The sequence below is a fragment of the Drosophila kikkawai genome, chromosome X, assembly GCF_030179895.1.
Source record: "Drosophila kikkawai strain 14028-0561.14 chromosome X, DkikHiC1v2, whole genome shotgun sequence".
Lineage (NCBI taxonomy): Eukaryota > Metazoa > Arthropoda > Insecta > Diptera > Drosophilidae > Drosophila > Drosophila kikkawai.
The window spans coordinates 12,432,789-12,450,385 of NC_091733.1; the positions used below are offsets into that span (position 1 = coordinate 12,432,789).

Sequence of the window (17,597 nt, forward strand, 5' to 3'; positions counted from 1 at the left end):
GATTGGGAGTACCTAGCCTGGCATTGTTAACAAAAAAAAAACATAAGACCAGAGCTGTACAAGCCCTGAGCTAGGACTTGGTCCTGGCAGCAGCTCCTGCTCTCTGCCGGCGGCGGCTTGCCCAATGAAATGTGAGCGAAAGCGAAGGAGCCAATTTATGGCATCATAAATCAAGAGCAATATTGTCATATTCTAGCATTTCCCGTTAACCTTTGGCCGCTCCAGCTGCAACTCTCTCGCTTTTGTGGCAACCGAGCAGCGAGACCGAAGGAAAAGTTAAAGCCAGAGGTCATCATCTTGGGCTTAAGTGCATGTAACAATTTGCTTACGGCTTCGGATGCTGAAAATTGACATTTCAAGAGAAGATTCCCAGGTATTTGGTTGCACATTTCCCTGGCCCACCTGGTGAGTTGCCTAGCAGACGCGATCCATCAATCCCTGGACCCAGGTTCGGGCTTGGACCAAGTCGCCATGTGAGGCTGTGGCCATCTCTGGTTACCATTTCCTCTTTTCGCATTGGAAACTAGGAAAAGGGTAAGAGAATATCACATCGAAAACATAGGAAACATTTATATATCGAATTTTAAAATCATTTTAAATGTATCGATTATTTAAAAAAAAAATGTTCTAGATTTGTAATTTAATTTATTTCATTTTTTTGCTTATATTGTTTCGATATATATTTTAATAAAGTATACATCAACGTTAAAATATCGATTTATATATTCATAGAATTGTTAAATATTAAAAAAAAGTATATTTAATGCTATCGATTTTATCGTTGTTATCGATTTTTATCGAAAAATGCTAACTAAATGCACCTAACATTAAAATTTATATTTTATTTGCTTATATATTATATTTTAATGCTTATTTCAAATATTGTTTTAAATATCGATAAGATATTAATAAATCGATATCTTCTGTTATCCATAACAACTTTGTGACAACTCAAAGAATGTTTATTTGTTTTATAATTGACACAAAAAAGGTGAATTTCAAAGTGCTCCCAAGAGAGGACAGAGCAGGCGAGGGCTTTGGAGGGCCTCCTGTGAGGCTCATTTGACGCCTGAATGCCTCAATATGTGGCCTAACAAGTGGCCACCGAATGGCTGAGCAAGGACTTCATGCATAAAACGGGGTGACAACAACACAGGCCCCCCGGACAACATCACAACAAATGAATTTTCGATACCTGACTAAGCACAACTCATTTGTTCGTTTCGATCGGCGCACAGTAGCCCCCATTTCTAATTTTGCGTTGCAAAAATCATAACTCTTTTCATAAACAAAATAAGATAATCGAATAATTTAAATGGTAACTGGTGAACAAAGAGCAGGAGAGCGAGAAAAAATCTTTAATTTAGTTTGTTTACAGATTCGGAATCCTTGGAAAATACTCTGAAGGATTTGATTTTTCGATTTTTGCAACGCTAATTGTTCGAGAGGCGCTACTGTGCGGCGGCATTGGTGGTTAGATCCTGGCCGCAGGATGCTACCAAACCGATTACTGGCTTAGCTTCAGGATATAGTGTGTTGAACCCTTGAAGGGGAAATGAAACGAAAATGAAATGAAAATGAAATAAGAGTTAAAGGAAACGATTTATTAGCAAAACTAAGCCAAAAACCCTACAAAACGTTTGATGACAGGACGAAGGACTGCCAAACATGCTCCAGAAAAAACTAAACAAATAACATAGAAGTAACCCAAGACTTGGACTCAAACTTGGCTACTAATCAACCCTTGTCAGTCAATCATGAAGCCGGTCGGTCGTCTCAGCTATTTGTTTGCTTTGTGCGGCGCTTTCAATGAACTGCAAAATATCTAATTCGCTTCGATTTATCCAATTTCGACCCCCCCAACTGCTAGAGCCATGCAAAGCATAAAGTATTTAATACCGTTGATCGCTGTCAATACGATGACTCCCATCTCCTCACCTCGACTATGTAGAGATGTGATGAGGATGGAAAACCGTGTTCAATTGCCGGGAAACTCTTCGGTTTCCGACTCACTGCTGTCCAAACACACAAGGAGGAGGCCAGGAGGCAAAGGAGTAGCCATGCCACACATCAACCTTGATTGGATGTAACCAGAGAGTGATGGTAGACAAACTTGTAGACGTCACTGAAATCGCATTTGAATTGGGATAAAGAGGCCGCAAATACAATACCGATAGAGACCGAGAGAGAGAGACCTATCCCATATACACTTCCTGTTCCTGGGAGGACAAGCCAGCAGCGTTTTGGAAGGATGAAGGTCCAGCGCCCTAAATTTCCGCTCTTTTAAATCCATTCCCCACATCCACTGCCAATCCAGCTTCCAGCATGCAGATAAGCTGTCCGCATACACGCGTTAATTCCGTTATACAAATGTCACTCGCCAAACAAGTTGTCCACATCGCAAATCTCGGACTCAGACTCGGACTCCGACTGGGACTGGGACTCGTCCGGTGGCCATCAAATGCCTGTCAATCAGCGGGACAGACAATGCAATCACGTTGAAGTAACTGCCACTGAACGAAGCCTCCTTAAATTCAATTATCAAGCTAAAAAAAAAAAAAGAAAGAAAGAAGGAACAACCAGAGTCCTCCTAACGAGACCATCACAGAGCCTGTAAATGCCAGGAGCAAGGTTTTTTCTGCCTTAATATTTAATATTTTGTTGATAATATTTAAGTTAAAGGGGTTCCTATAATTTTATTTATTTAATTTAAATTTATAATTTTTTAAATTTTAAATTTTGCTTATTTTTTACAATTTTAACGAGGTAATATAAAATATTGAAAAAAAAAGATCAATCAAATTTAAAAATTTCTATAACTTGGCGAAAAATTCATCAAATTTAATTTGGAAAACAGTTTTTTTGTTAGTTTTTAATAGGTTAATAAATCAGCATCTGAATGTAATATTTAAAAAAAAATTAAAAATTTTTACCAATTTTTACAAATTTTAATGATGTAACCCCTTATCAAATTAAAAAAAAAAAATGGCTCAAAGATTGTTTTCCTCCAGACATGGCTAAATCGATTCGGCTGTTGATGCTGATCAAGAATATATATGATTTATAGGGTCGGAAATTACTCGTTCACTGGGCTTCCAGCTTTTGACTGAAATAAGAATACCCTGGAAGGGTATAAATTGTATAATTAAGTTAATTCTGCTTCTAATCTTAATTTATAAATGTTTATTAATATGTAATAGTTATGTTAAATATAAAACCCAATGTTGGTCTACGTTATAAATGACTGAAATAAAATATCAAAAGGAGCAGAGTCCCACAATATTGCGTATACGCACTGGTGAAATAAATATATGAAAATAAAGAAATAAATAAGAAATAAATAATAATCTACTAAAAACCAATTCAAAATTACTATTGCCAAGGCATTCCTATAATATTCTAGCATAGAGACGAAAATGCTCTGATCTGTGCTTCATTAAGAGTCTCAATTATCCTTATTTTACAATTTATTAACTTTTTGCAAAGGTTTAAAGATTGGAAATAATATAAATACTATATATTTTATGCTTTTAACTAAAACTTTTAGCCAGGACATGTATCCTTTTGCTAAAGCTCGGCTGCTATGCTTGATTTGCGCATGTCCTTTGAGTTTGTAAGTCGCAAAAAAGTTACTGAAGCTCAGGGAAGCTTATATACTTGGTTGGGGAACTTGATTGTTCAGAGAGCTCCTGCTTTTCCAGGATTAATACAGAAAATACAGAAGTTCAGAGTTCGAGATATAATACATCTACCTTTTGGGAGCTTAGAGAGTACAAGTCTTAAAATGTTTTATTTTAAGTTTTCGGATTTTACAACTTTTTGAGCTTGATTTCAAGTAAAAGTTAAACAAGTTGCTGAATCTTTTAAAGAAATGCTTTTTTAATTTATAGAAGAAACCCCAACTCTAAAATACTTAAATTTTAAAATATTTAAGTTCTTAAAAAAAAGAGCTTTTATACTATAAGCTAAATTGACTCGGTTGTTGATTTTAATGCAGTTAGTGATATTACAGGGTATATATTATATGTGAAACCCCATTTCCTTGGTAGTTAGCAGTGCTATTTTTACGATAAAACAAAGGTCACTTTAATAATTAAATAAAATGTTAATTTTTATTAATTTTATAAACCCAATTCCTTGGTTGTTTGCTGTGTTATTTTAACGATAAAAAACAAGATTACGTTAACAAAAATAAATAAAAAATTTGTATAAATTCTACCATTTATATTTGTTATAAAAATGATTTTTCAAACCAAGACTAACCCCTTAAGGACACCTAAATAAATATTATTATACAAATACCTTTGTCGCCGCACCACTCAGTAAACAATATATACATTATATATTCAATATATCAATGCACTATTCCCCTTGTCTTCTTTGGCCCAGGAAAATGTACAAATTCCGAATGCAAACCAAATCAAAGAAGCAACTCCTGCCCCGCCAGGACACTGCAAGGACTGTGATGCTTGTGGCTGCCGGAGTGTGTCACATTTGTGGCAAAGTGTGGATTCGGGCTAGGGCAAAGCAAACACAAGCCACAACAACGACGAGGAGGCTGTCGATTGAATAACAACAATAAAGGGGGAATACTCGTCACTCCAGGACTTCCAGGACGACAACGACGACACTTGGCGTTGTGAAAACAAAGTAGTGCTTCCCCTTTGGTGATCGAATCGAATCTTCGCATCGATTCCAGGCAATAAAACTATTCGCAAATCAGCTACCAACTTAAGCATTAGCATAGTCCTCTTCTCCTTCCCATTCCCATTCTCATTTCCTTCCCCACAGTGTCCTTGCAGCCTCTTAAGAATTCGATAAGTTTGCAAGTAAAGGTAAAAAGGTATAAAGGCAGGGCGAAGGCAACTTTGCAAAAATTGTGCGCATATTAAAATTCTTGGTAAAAGCTTTTGACATAAATTAAAACTTTTATCAAGAGCCAGGGTATGCCTGTGTTTTCTCAGCTCCTTAAATATATATATATTTTTTTTGCTGCAAGTCTGAGCATGTGTGTGCTTGCCTATTGTCGCTTTGATTCTGTAAGGAGCTAATTGATTGGAGCTCCCCGGTTCTCTTGGCTCCTCCTTCTCGCGAGACTGACACATCGAAGGCTGATTTTTCCAACTTTTTTAATTAATTTCGTAGCCGAATTTCCAAGGAAAACTTTACGCATAGGGTAGCGCATAGCATTAAAAATGAATTTCACTTCATTGCTGCTGCTGCTGCTTGGCTCAAAGACAACATTTTTGGGCGTTAAAATTATTTATGGGCTTACTGTGCGTAACGTGTCGATGTCGCTGTCGCTGGTGTCGTATCCTGGATCCTAAAAGGAGGTGGCGGTGTCACTGTCCTACGTGATTGTCGGTACGACTGATTTTTGTGCCAGTGACAAAACTTTTTCAATAATGTATAAATCAAACTGTCATAAAGTCGCAGGATCGCAGCATAGCAGCTTAGCAGATTGCGAAATCGCCAGGACTTGCACACTTTTTGTTTTCCTTTCCTCACGCTCGCTATCTCTCTCTCTCTGTTAAACGTCAAAAATGCCTTTTTCCGGTGACATTTTCTTAGACAATTTAAGTTGCCATTGTGTCGTCCTTTGCCCTGATGTGCATTTAATATGTGTCCTCCCTGTGTGTGTGTGTGTGTGTGTGTGTGTGTGGGAGACAGACAACGTTTGGACCTCTGTAACCACCCCCGCAGATGTTACCTGTCGTCTATGCCCACCCAAGGTAAGCGTAAGCGTTTTTCACATTCAGGCAAATATGTCACAAAATTTATTGCAAAATAATTTCGCCCGGTTTGTGCCTTTTGTGTGTCGTCGTTATTCTTGGGTTTCGCCATTCGCTGGTGGCCCACTCGCTGCTAGCCACTCGCCACTTAGCGTTTAAGATGTTTAAGTATGTGTGTGTGTGCTGGGCTCTCCTAGAGCTTTCTTCCTTTGCTCTTCCTGCATATTAAAATATTAAAAATTCCTTTTATATCCTTCGAAAAAAAATTTGTCTCATCGCTTTTTTAATTCCAGCCCTCCCCCCCTTCCTTTTGAAACTTTTTTGCTTGTTTCTTGAAAGTACAAAAATCGTTTCACTTTACTTTGATGCGAAAATAATCATTTAGCTAAGAATTTTTCATTACTGCAGTTTTTGCCGCTTTTATAAATAAATCAGTTTTTTAAAAGCCAAAAACTATCTTACGGAATGTTAGTTAATAGAGGTTCAAGGTGTTCAATCGCTATTACAGTTGAAATCTTTGAAGTTAAAGGATTTCCTTTACTTTGATGTGGAAACAAATCAATTCAGCCAACAATTTTTTCTTAATATTCCAAATTTTGCCGATTTTATAAAAGAAAACAATTTTTAAAAGCTAAAATCGATTTTAGTTGGGTGTATTTCAGACTCTGTTAAGGTTTAAATGGACCAAAAGCCAAAAACGATCTTCCAGCATTTTAGTTAACAGAGTTTCGTTGTTTTAGTTTACAGCGGTTCGTTTAGTTCGGTTCGTTAAAATCCCTTCTTCCAGCTATTGGAATGGTTGTGTGTGTGTGTGGGAAGGGGCGAAAAACAGGGCTGTTATGCGCAGTGGAAACCAATGAAGTTGCGGTGCAATTAAATATCGGCAAAAGGAAAGTAAGCAAATGTTTGTGTTTGTGCGTGTTTTCGCTCCGTTTGAATGCGGAATATTTTTTACAACTACAAACAGTCCGTTACGTGTGTGAGTGTGTATATACGGAAAAATGCAAATACAATAAAAAAACAGCAAGAAAAATGCAGTCAAAAGCGTGCCAATACATATAAATATACATATGTATGTGCATACGAGCAAGTGTTTGTGTGTGTGTGTCGGTGTCAGCAATGTTGTGGGTGAAAGCAGAAGCAGCGGAGGAGGCAGCAGAAAAGCGAAAAGTGCGAAACGGAAAACAGCGGGAAGCGGGAGAAAAAGAGGATAAAAGGGAGCTGGAGGAAAGGGAGAATGCGTTTGGCAAAGACTGGACTTTGGTCCCCCGGTTCTGATTGATCCTGCGTGTGCGTGTTTAAACAAAAATTTCGCTATGTAAATCGGCAAATAACCCCGGCCGGGGTCTCATTTACAAAGTGTTTTTCGCAGCAGTTTTCCAATGTGTCCATTCCTTGTTTGCAAATGTTTTAATTGAATTCGAGTGGAGGCCGCCGCCGCCGCCGCCGCTGCACTAAATGTTTAATCGAGCTGATAATTACCCGACCTTGTGCCAGGACTGGGGTACAGTGAAGCCTTCGGACATGGTGAGTATCGATGAACGGAAGCTTCCTGCTTCCCGGTTGAAGTCAACGCCTTGGAAAGCGTTTTTTCCCCAATGATTTATGAACTAATTTAGCGGCAATATTATTTATGCCAGGCCAGACTGAAAGAGAAGCAACGGAAGCCAGCCTGTCCGGCCAGGATAATGCTCGAAAATGCTGCCACAATGTTAAACGCCAACAACCAAAACATCGAAGGCGGCGGCAGAGGCATCGACTGCAGCAGACATAACAAAGTGGAGCAAGAGGAGGTGGAGGAGTAACACCACCAAGAGGAGCAGCAACAATGGGTAAGTCGAGAACTTTAAGAAATTTACACCATCAGCAAGATAAGAGTCATGCCCAGTAGGCGCCGCCGCCAGATCACGAAGCCAGGCAGGCAGGCAGGATGCACCACCGGAAGGGGGTTTGGGTTGGGCTGGGTTGCTCCTCCTTCGCTGGCAAAGAAGTTCAAACTAAGCTAAGGAAATTTCTGCTGCGCGGGCACTTTTTCATGCGCCTGTGTTTGCAGCAAACAATCTGTTTCCCGGGCATCAACTTTGCTAGAAAAATTGAAACAAGCTGAGCGAACAGCACAGGCCAGGGAAAGGCCAGGCCAGGGCCAGGGCCAGGCTAGAACAGACGAATATCTGGATGCAGGGTGCAGTGGCAGCAACTACCAACTTGTGGCTGGGGCATGTATCATATTTAGACACGGGAAAGACAGAAATATAAACTTATAAAGACCAGGAACAGGATCCCCCTTTCCAAAAAAATATTTGGTATATATATAGTTGCGGAGGCAAGCACAAAAACCATATTTGGCAACTGCCAGTCGAGGAGGAGTAGCAGCAGTTGAAAGGACTTTACAGCGCGCCCGACTGATGAATTATGGCCAAAGTTATCGGCTGAGGTCGGAGGAGGAGGCTTTTTGCAATGTTTTGCTACACTGCGTGGCAACTACTGATAATAAGATATACTTGCCATTCGGACAGGCCCAGCCGGAAGTCTACTAAATAACAAGTTGTAGGGCCAGCAGCAGCAGCATGTGCTGGCAGCAGGCAAAAAAAAAATAAAAGAAAAAAGTACAGTAAAGGGAAATAAAAGAGCAACTTAAATAAGTTTAATTGTACGAGACGGAAGTCGAAACTTTGCCATTTGGCTTGGTTGACTTCAGTTCAGTGGGCCGCGTTTCTCTTTCGTCTTTCTGCTTGCATCTTCCTGTTCCTCTCCAGCTTTGACCTCCGGCTCCTCACTCTTCAAGTGCAGTATGATAATGGGCCAGCAGCTTGTTTTTTATTTCTCTGGAAGACTTTTCACCAATTATAAACCATTTCCGGGTTCGGAAATGCTTTTTAAAGCAGTGTTTTGATATCTTTTATGGCTTTGTCTGCCATGTACAAGCCTGCCATGTACAAGCATTTAGGGAATGTGAGCGGAAAGCTGCGAGATTTTAGAATTTGTTTCTTTTTCTTTTAGAATACCTTCACCAAATATAAATTTATAACTTCCTTCGGAGTCTGAAGTGCTTTCTTAAGCAATCTTTTGATATCTTTCTAGCTTTCTCTCCTCCGCTTTGTCTGCCATGTACAAGCATGTAGGGGAAAGCTGACAGCTTTATAATCCTCTTCAGTAGAATTCATCACCTTTCTAAGCATTCTTTTAAACATTTATATATATAAAAAAATATAAGAATCAGCATACCCAAGAGTTTTAAGTCAGTCTACACCTTGACTGACAGCAGGGACATATCAGAAAAACTGAACCCATATATTCTGAGCGAGACATTCCCTTATGATGAGCAGCCTCATTAACTTTCTGAACTCCAAGTTCAAGCCCACCGTGGTGAGTAAAGACGCCTGCGAGGATGGCTTTACGGCAGGCAATCTTGTCGCCGAAGATGCAAGGCAGCTAGAGCGGGGTTTTAAGGGCTCCACCATCTGCAAACTGCCCGTTGAGATCGTCTTCGACTTTCCCAAGGCCGTCGACATGAAGATCATCAAGCTTTGGCCCTCCATCGGGGCCATGCGCTGCACGGCTTTCGAGCTCTATGGTCGCCACAATGGCAACTGGGAGCGTATAGCCTTCGTAAAGGATCTGCGCCATAACGTGGACTCGGTCATTTTCTGCTACCGAAACGACTACAGCTCCTCCATCACGGAGCAACCTCACAGCGAGAAGTTGTTCTTCTTGAAGTCAGCTCGCAAGATTCTGGCCAGCACCAACAGCATCAAGGTGGTCATCCTGGCCACCGAAGGCTGTCCGCCGGTGCTGCGTAAGGTGGAGATGTGGGGTCTGCCCGCCCGCTCACTGGACAAGGCCGACAGAGAGCAGGTGAAAACCATTTGGAGCGATATCCGCGGTTTCTACGGCCAGGACGATGTCCCACCGAGAAATTTTGATCCAACAACCATTCCCCAGCTAAAGGAGCAGTCCTCATTAACCATTCCAGATAAATTCCTGGACTCCATCACCTTGGAGCTAATGATGCACCCCACTGTTTTGCCCTCCGGCAAAGTGGTAGACCGGTCCACCAACGACAGGTTTGCCGCGGAGGAGGCCAAGTGGGGCCGCCAGGCATCGGATCCTTTCACTGGCCTCGTGTTCAATGCCGAGCGTAAGGCCAAAAATAACTTGGACCTAAAGACGCGCATCGAAGAGTTCCTCATTAAGCATTCGGAGCACTTTAAGATGGTGCCACGTTACCTGGAAGCTTCCTGGATACGTCGCCACTTCAGGAAGGCAGCTGACAGTCTGAACAAGCAGCAGCAGGCTAAGAAAAGGTCCAACTCCTCATTGGCTTCTGGATCACCATCCTCATCGCCGGCGGCCAAGAAAGCAAAGCTCAGCCACCAAGGCGATACCTTGACATTCAGCAGCGCATTTACTTCGGCCTCCTCATCATCATGCTCCTCCATCGACCTGGCCAACCAGCAGGCCACCTCTAGCACCAAATTGGGTTTACCGGCCAAGTGCATTAACTGTCGTAGCGCCCAGTTTCACTACGAGATTCGCACCTGTCGCCACGTGGTTTGCAGGGATTGTCTGGCTGCACTTTTCCGTTGCCAGGTGTGCGCCTGCAAGTTCTCCTTTCTTGCTGCCGACGTGAAGCGTTACCAAAATGTTGGATCCTTAACCATCTAGTGCACAATTAATTAAAAATTATTTTTGGATTCAGTATGTGAATGTTTGTTTTAGAAAAAATTTTACTTTTGCTCGGATCGAGTTTTATATGACTATAACCTTGGACTGCATGAAGGCGGTTTTGGGAAGATAGGCCAACAAAAAATTAGGTAAAAATTTTTTTTTTGTTAAAATGTTTATTATAAATGTCCTTGAGACTATCAGCAACACAGTACAATTTTTTTTCCATTTTTTTTTATATATATATTTATACCAATCATTCAAAGGATCAAGAATTTCTACTTTGCCTGCAATGCACTAGCATTAGACATTGTTTCTTTTTTCAAAAAAATAAGCTTTTTATCTTTTTTTATCAATACCAATTATACTTTCAATATAGAACCTTTACTACTTTGCCTGCAATGTACAAGCATTCGAGGTTGTTTCTTTGAGTTTCTCTTTTCAAAAGGAGACTCATTTAAGGAGGTATTTCTCGGGTAGCCTGTTGCAAGTTAAAAACTGCTTATATTAAAGACACTTCTTAGATTATTTTCTTACAATATATCTTCTTTTTTTCAAGTGTATTTAAATCTCATTCACAAGCTTATTTCCCACTATTAACCCAATCATATATTTGACCATGTAAATTGAATTCAATTTCAAGCCTTTAAAAAATTGCACTCACCGGTGGTGCGGTCTGCCCTTTGCCAAAACCGAGGTTGGGCCAACGATTAGCCAAAAAGGAGAAACAAAAAAGGAGAAGAGGACCAAAAAGCGAGTCCCCTAATAGGATTTTATTTCGCTGATCCCCTGCTGTCCTGCCCTGCCCACCATCGAGTGGAAATCACGGCCGCCTGCCGATGATTGCCGTCAATTGAATGCCAATTGTTTTTCTTGCCCGGCGCTTTTTCTTTTGATACATTTTTGGGCAACGTTTAGTTTAGCATTGCAGCAATCGTTGGGTTCGTTTTTGGTACGAAATCAAACGGTTCTCGGCCAGGGCAGAGAGATCAAGTTGCCAGCATTGGCATTTTCATTTCAACGGGAGTCCTGTCCAGGGACAAAAAGTCTGCAGCTAGAAACCGCCGAGGTGGTGTGGAGGTGGTGTAGAGGTGGTGTGTAGATAGTGTGGAGTGGTAGTGGTTCAATAAAACCGGTTACAGAAAGTAGAAAGTCGTGTTCTGGCCAGAAATGCGCGATTGGAAAATTGGAAGGAAAAATCGTACGTCTATGATGGGGCACTCCTTCTGGTCAGGACTCCATCAATTATGACAGTATGTTCTGAATAGTGTCAAAAAAGATGGAATAATTGAATTGAATGATGGCTTAACAGGGTTTATAACTTATTTTTCAGTGGCAGATATTTTCTTGGCTTGCCGACTATAAAATTTAAAAAAAAATTCTTTTGATCATTTTTAGGAAAAAACCAAATTTGTAAAATTCTTAACTAAGCTAAAAATGCATTAATTTTAATTCGGAAAGCTGTTCTGAGTTAGTTCTTAGAAGGTCTATAAAACTGCATACTAAATTTAATTTTAATATTTACCTATAATTTTATGAAATTTTTTATATTATTTTTGTAAAAAACCAAACATAAAAAATCCATAAGGCAATTCTCTTATAACCTTTTGGCAGGTGTGGTGTACAGGTGCACTTAGCTCTTGGACATCAGTTACTGTTTTTGGCAAGGCTTGAATTTGGCAGGAAGCTTGTCTTCTTTGGCACTCGCGTTCCCTTCGATTTGGGTTTGGCAGTAGAAGTGTGGCAAAACGAATTGAGTTTGTCTCTAATTTACATAAAATGGCAATGCACAAATGCTGGAAATGCACAATATATATGAGTACTTTGACCTGAAGTGCCACGCATACAACCCCACTCCTCCTCCCACTGGTATATCTCTTCCACACCCACCCACAAATAGAACCATCTTAGGGTAATTTATACAAGGACCTAGTGTGGGGTTGGGACAACGTAGCAAAGTTTGCTGGCAAAAAGCGCAATGGCAGCTCTGAGAAGGGAAATTGTACTAGGAAATTTGCCGGAAATTAAAACTTGTGCAAAATAAATCGCCAAACCTCGAAATACGGACACACACACACAGGCGGGGGCAATATTTACACCCAGGAAAGGGAGCTCAGAGAGAGAGACTGGGACACAGACACCGGCTGGGCGGAAGATCGATGTACTTGCTGGCAAAACTTATGTAGCCTTTAAAAGCCAATTGGCGCAACCCGGCTTCCCCGGATTCCTGGCTTACACATAATGGTCCCGAAAATCTGAAAATCTGACCGTTTTTCAAGGAAGTTGTAGGCCAAAAGCAGAGCAGCACATTTTGCGCTGGATTTGCCGCTAATGGAGTGACAGTTGGCCAAGAATTATTAGATTTGCACATGCATACACAGCAGGAGAAAAGGAATGAATCGAAAACGTGATTGCCTGCCCAGAACCTAGAAATAAAAAAAAAATATAGAAAAAGCAAACACCATGAGCGTAAAACCTAATTTCCTTAATATTCTCCAACAATTACATGATAGCTGGCACAACCCAAACCCATATGGAATGTTGTTTTAAAATCATGAAGTTTAATTTCCTTAATTTGGTGGAACCAGAGACAGTGATTGAGTGACGGACTGGACTATCTATCTATCACCTGGCCTCGCAAGCAGCCAGGTAACCAACCAGTTTTCCTGGGTGTCTGATTTCGTTTGGTTTTTTCCTGACAGCAGGTCATAATGCATGTAAACTCTGCCATCAACTCTCTCTCTCTCTCTCTGTTTTAATCAACTTTAATTAAAATTGCACACAAAAACCCCCGAAAACGACTTGATAAAACGCCATTAACTGGGGAGAGGGATGGCGGTTTTATCGGTTCGGTTTGGTGTGGCTTCTGTGCAAAGCTTTTAATTGATAAGTGTGTGTGTGTGTGTGTGTGAGTGTGTATGACTCACCCAGTGACTGGCCTGCGCTTGAATTACATTCAAAGCCCACTTTCCACGGCCAACTGTCCAGGGTCTAGAAGAGAGATCCCCTTTTTACGCTTTATGCCACATTATTTCAGGGCTTATGCTCTGGCAAGGAGAGGGGACTCTAGGACAGCTCTACGAAATTACGCTCATTTCAAAATTGTTATTGAATCTTTTGGGCAAAGTAAATAATCCTTGTTGAAATGAAGGAGAAATCCCGTTGCGGCCGCAAGTGGCTTGCCAGGAGCCAAGGCATTGACTAAACGCTCTGGCACAAGGACTTAACCTCTACCCCACACACACCCACACTCCGGCCTTTGTTGGTGTCTCAAGAAGGTAACCCAACAGACAAAAAGTTCGCTTAGGATATTGAAAACGATAGTTTTGCGGATGTCAGGCGAACCAAATATCCGATTCAGACTCATGAGCGATAATAAACTTATTCAGACTCAAGAATTCAGACTCATGAACGATTATAAAATACCCTGTCATGGTTTTATATTTTTAATATTTTTCATATGTAATATTTTTATATATTTTCATTTATTTTTTTTTTATTTTTTATATATTTTTTTATTTGTTATATTTTTTATAGTTTTTATATCTTTTAAATTTTATATTTTATTTGAACCGTCCTTTCTTTCTTTTTTTCTTGGAATCGCTATTCATCCGCTATTCGTTCATTTTTGCGAATGCGGAGAGTCAGATTCTTTGTCCGATTTTTTTTGTTAGCTTACACTTATATTTGTAGCACCAGTCGCATTGTACTTATTATCTCTAGTCCGCTTTTTTGTCTGCTGGGTAGCTGGAGGATGGCCCTGGGTGGCAGTGACGCCCAACTAAATGCTGCCAAATTATACGCAATCATTTTGAGCTTAACTAAAGTGCGGCAAGTCTGCGGCCAAGCAAGGAACTGGCTGAGATGGAGCCGGAAGGCTGAAGCTAAAACTGAACGCTGAGACCGAGGCTAAGACTGCCGGCTGAGGGGTTCGGGGTTGCGGTTCAGACAACAGCGAATTGGTTAGTAGGAATGCCTCAGCTCTCTCTACGAAAAATACGATGACAATGTGTCATCGTAAATTGTTCGTCTTGCAAATGGTCAGGGGAGAAAGGAGGCGTCCTTTCAAATTTATACCTTCATATTAAACTGGGCAAAAAATACAAGCATTAATGGTCGCTCTTCTTGGGTACTTATTTTTTCCCTCCCAAAAAAAAAATCCAAGTTTTCTTTTAAACATTAAAAGAACGAAGAGAGCTTTTTGGTGGTAAATCAACATTTGCTTTGCTTAGAAGCTGCTTAAGTGACCTCGTCTAAACAATTTAGCCACGGAAAAGAGATCTTAGAGAAAATTCATAAGGGACCTCATGAATAACACAGAAATAAAATTGGTTTAATAACAAAAGGAAATTCAAGATACATTTTAAAGAAATGCAAAAGAAATTCACTAGAAATTCATGAAAAATTCACTAAAAAATCAACAGATATTCAAAAGAAATTCACTAGACATTCACTAGAAATTCATCGGAAATTCACTAGAAATTCACTAGAAATTCACTAGAAATTCACTAGAAATTCACTAGAAATTCACTAGAAATTCACTAGAAATTCACTGAAAATTCAAAAGAAATTCACTAGAAATTCAACAGAAATTCACTAAAAATTGAACAGAAATTCACTAGAAATTCAACAGAAATTCACTAGAAATGCACTAGAAATTCACTAGAAATTCACTAGAAATTCACTAGAAATTCTCTAGAAATTCATGAGAAATTTCATGGTTTCTGCCTGGCTATGGTGTGTGTGTGTGTAAAAGTGTGTGTATGGTGTATTTGTGGGCATAAAATGTCAGGATTAAATGAGACACTTTGCGTGGAGTCGTGGCAAAACGTAAAAGCGTAAAAAAGCAAATGCCGCTCAATTTGCAGCACAAACAGAAACGCAAATCAAATAAGAACGCGACAAAAACTGGAGTAGATCTCAAAATGGGGGGAAAGCGGAAAAGCGGAAATAGCGCCTCACTGAGACATTGGGAAATGGGGTGGTGTCGCCGCCATCGTCGTCGTCTGCAGTGGTACAATTTATGACAACTTAATTGATTTACTTTACGTACGTGACCAGAAAAATGAATATTGCATTACGTTGGGGATTTTCGTTAGAGTTGATTTTTTTTTCCCACCCTCCCTCCGCCTCCCCCGCCGGAAGTTCTTCTATTTCCATGCTCTCTCCTCCGCCTCCGCTGTTGGGCAACACAAACACAAACACTGCTTTAGGAGGAGCATCAGAGCATCGGAGCATCGCCATTTCCATCAGCTACAGCAGCCAGGACTCTTCCAGGACTCGGAGGAGTCTCGTTCTGTGTAGTCTTCGCTTAATGCGCTCAATTAGCAATCTCGCAGGAGGCGGCTTTCGGGGCAAGGACGAGGCGAGGCGGGGGAGGAGAGGAAATGGGTGTGTGCTTGGGGATGTGGTGGCACCTAATTTAATTTGTATATTTTCGCAGATTTTACTGTTTATTTCCGCTCTTGGGGGGTGAACTTATTTAATTTTAATCTGAATATATATAATTTTTTGCGGAGAAAATATTAAGGCGAATAGTTTTAAGTATTTTTCATTACTTAAATTAAATTTATTTCGTAGCCACTTTAAGTTTTTAATTAAAACAGTTAACATTCAGTTCATTTCAGTGGTTGCTGATTTTTAAATATTTAAATTTGAGGATATAATTTCAGTCAAAACCGGCACTAAAACTAAACCCCATGAGAATACTCCATCCTGTGGTTGTATTTATATTTATCTGGCAGAATTTCTTCAAATAAAAAAGTTGTGATTTTTTCTACAAGTAAAAGAAAAACAAAACCAAAAACACACTGCAATTGCCTTAAAATAAATCTCTCGCCCACATTGCGGATGAGTAATTTTATTGCAATTAGTTTCTTTAGTTTCTTAAAGCGTGTGAGAGTTAAAGCCCCATCTAAAATAATTCTCTAATTTATGAAACCCTTGCAGGGTATTCTAATTTCAGTCAGAAGCTTGTAAGGTAGTGAAGGAGTCATTTTCAAACCTATAAACCATATATATTCGTGATCAGCATCATCAGGCGAATCGTTTTAGCCATGTTGGGAGAAATATTTTTTTTAAGACATTTTTTCGAAATTTTGATGAGTTACATCCTTAAAATTATACAAAATTCGTAGAAAATTTAAAATTTTTAAAAATTAAATTCAGTATGCAGATCTATTAAAATATTAAAAACTAGCACGGAATTGTTTTCCAAATTGAATTTGATGCTGTTTTGGCCGAGTTATAGATTTTAAAAATTTTGATATTTGCCCTAAAATGATAAAAAAAAAAAAAATGTCAACATTTTTTCAACATTTTAAAATTTGCAAAAATGTTGCAAAAAAATTCATTTTTAATAAGTTTAAATTAAGTATGCAGATTTTTTAGCTATATTAAATTTAACACAGATCAGTTCTCCGAATTGAAATGAATTACTTTGTGGGCGAGTTATGGGTTTTTAGGTTTTACTTTTCTCAAAAAATATTTTATAAAAATTTGAATTAATATTATAGCTAAATAAAGTATGCAGATTTATTAACCTTTAAACAATTAAATAAAAACAGTTTTCCAAATTAAAATTAAAGCATTTTTGACAGAGTTTTGATATTTTTCAATAAGCTTTCCTTATCAAAAAAAAAACGATGATAATTATATAAAGTTTCCTCATGGCAAACTAGAAGAGTACCCAAATTTCGGTTAGCCTCCTCTCTTGTTTTAATTTTTTTCTGTTAATGCTTTACTGGCGCTTGGCCCTGGTGTCACGCTCCTGCGAATGCAAGTAGCTCGAGCAACTTCATCCTCGCCGTCATCCTCTTAGAGGGCAAAACTTTGGCCGCATGCTATTTGGAGCAAGTTAAGCAGACCAGAGACCGGCCAGCGGTTTATCCCGTCTTAGTTGCTTTGACCTTTTCACCGATTTCTTTTCTTTTACCGAGGTCTTGGCCGGCCCTTCGTGCGGCAACTTTGCATGAAAATGCGTAACGATTGGCCCTGAGTAAAGGCTACCCTTTGAACTGGTCTTACAGCCAGTGTACGTTTTTAACGAAGTACCACTGTGCTGGGGAAAAGTTTGCCATGGAGCTTCATCAATTCACTTTGACTTTGACTGCCTTTGTGAACTGCGAAACTTGCTTTTGGCCTAGACACACACACACACACATCTCCATCTCCGTCTCCATCTCCATACGAGTTCAAGTT

The 17,597-nt window shown here is 39.7% G+C and overlaps 1 protein-coding gene across 1 annotated transcript; it reads left to right on the forward strand.

The window, feature by feature from the left end:
• Positions 1 to 8,983: 8,983 nt before the first annotated feature.
• On the forward strand, positions 8,984 to 10,427 carry LOC108079320 (RING finger protein 37-like). Its single transcript, XM_017173613.3, has one exon. It carries the CDS (start codon positions 9,048 to 9,050, stop codon positions 10,395 to 10,397), a length of 1,350 nt encoding a protein of 449 aa, XP_017029102.1. The 5' UTR covers positions 8,984 to 9,047; the 3' UTR covers positions 10,398 to 10,427.
• Positions 10,428 to 17,597: the final 7,170 nt, after the last annotated feature.

Excerpts from the sequence above, each read along its gene's own strand:
- LOC108079320 (XM_017173613.3), top strand. The coding sequence starts at position 9,048 with ATGATGAGCAGCCTCATTAACTTTCTGAACTCCAAGTTCAAGCCCACC.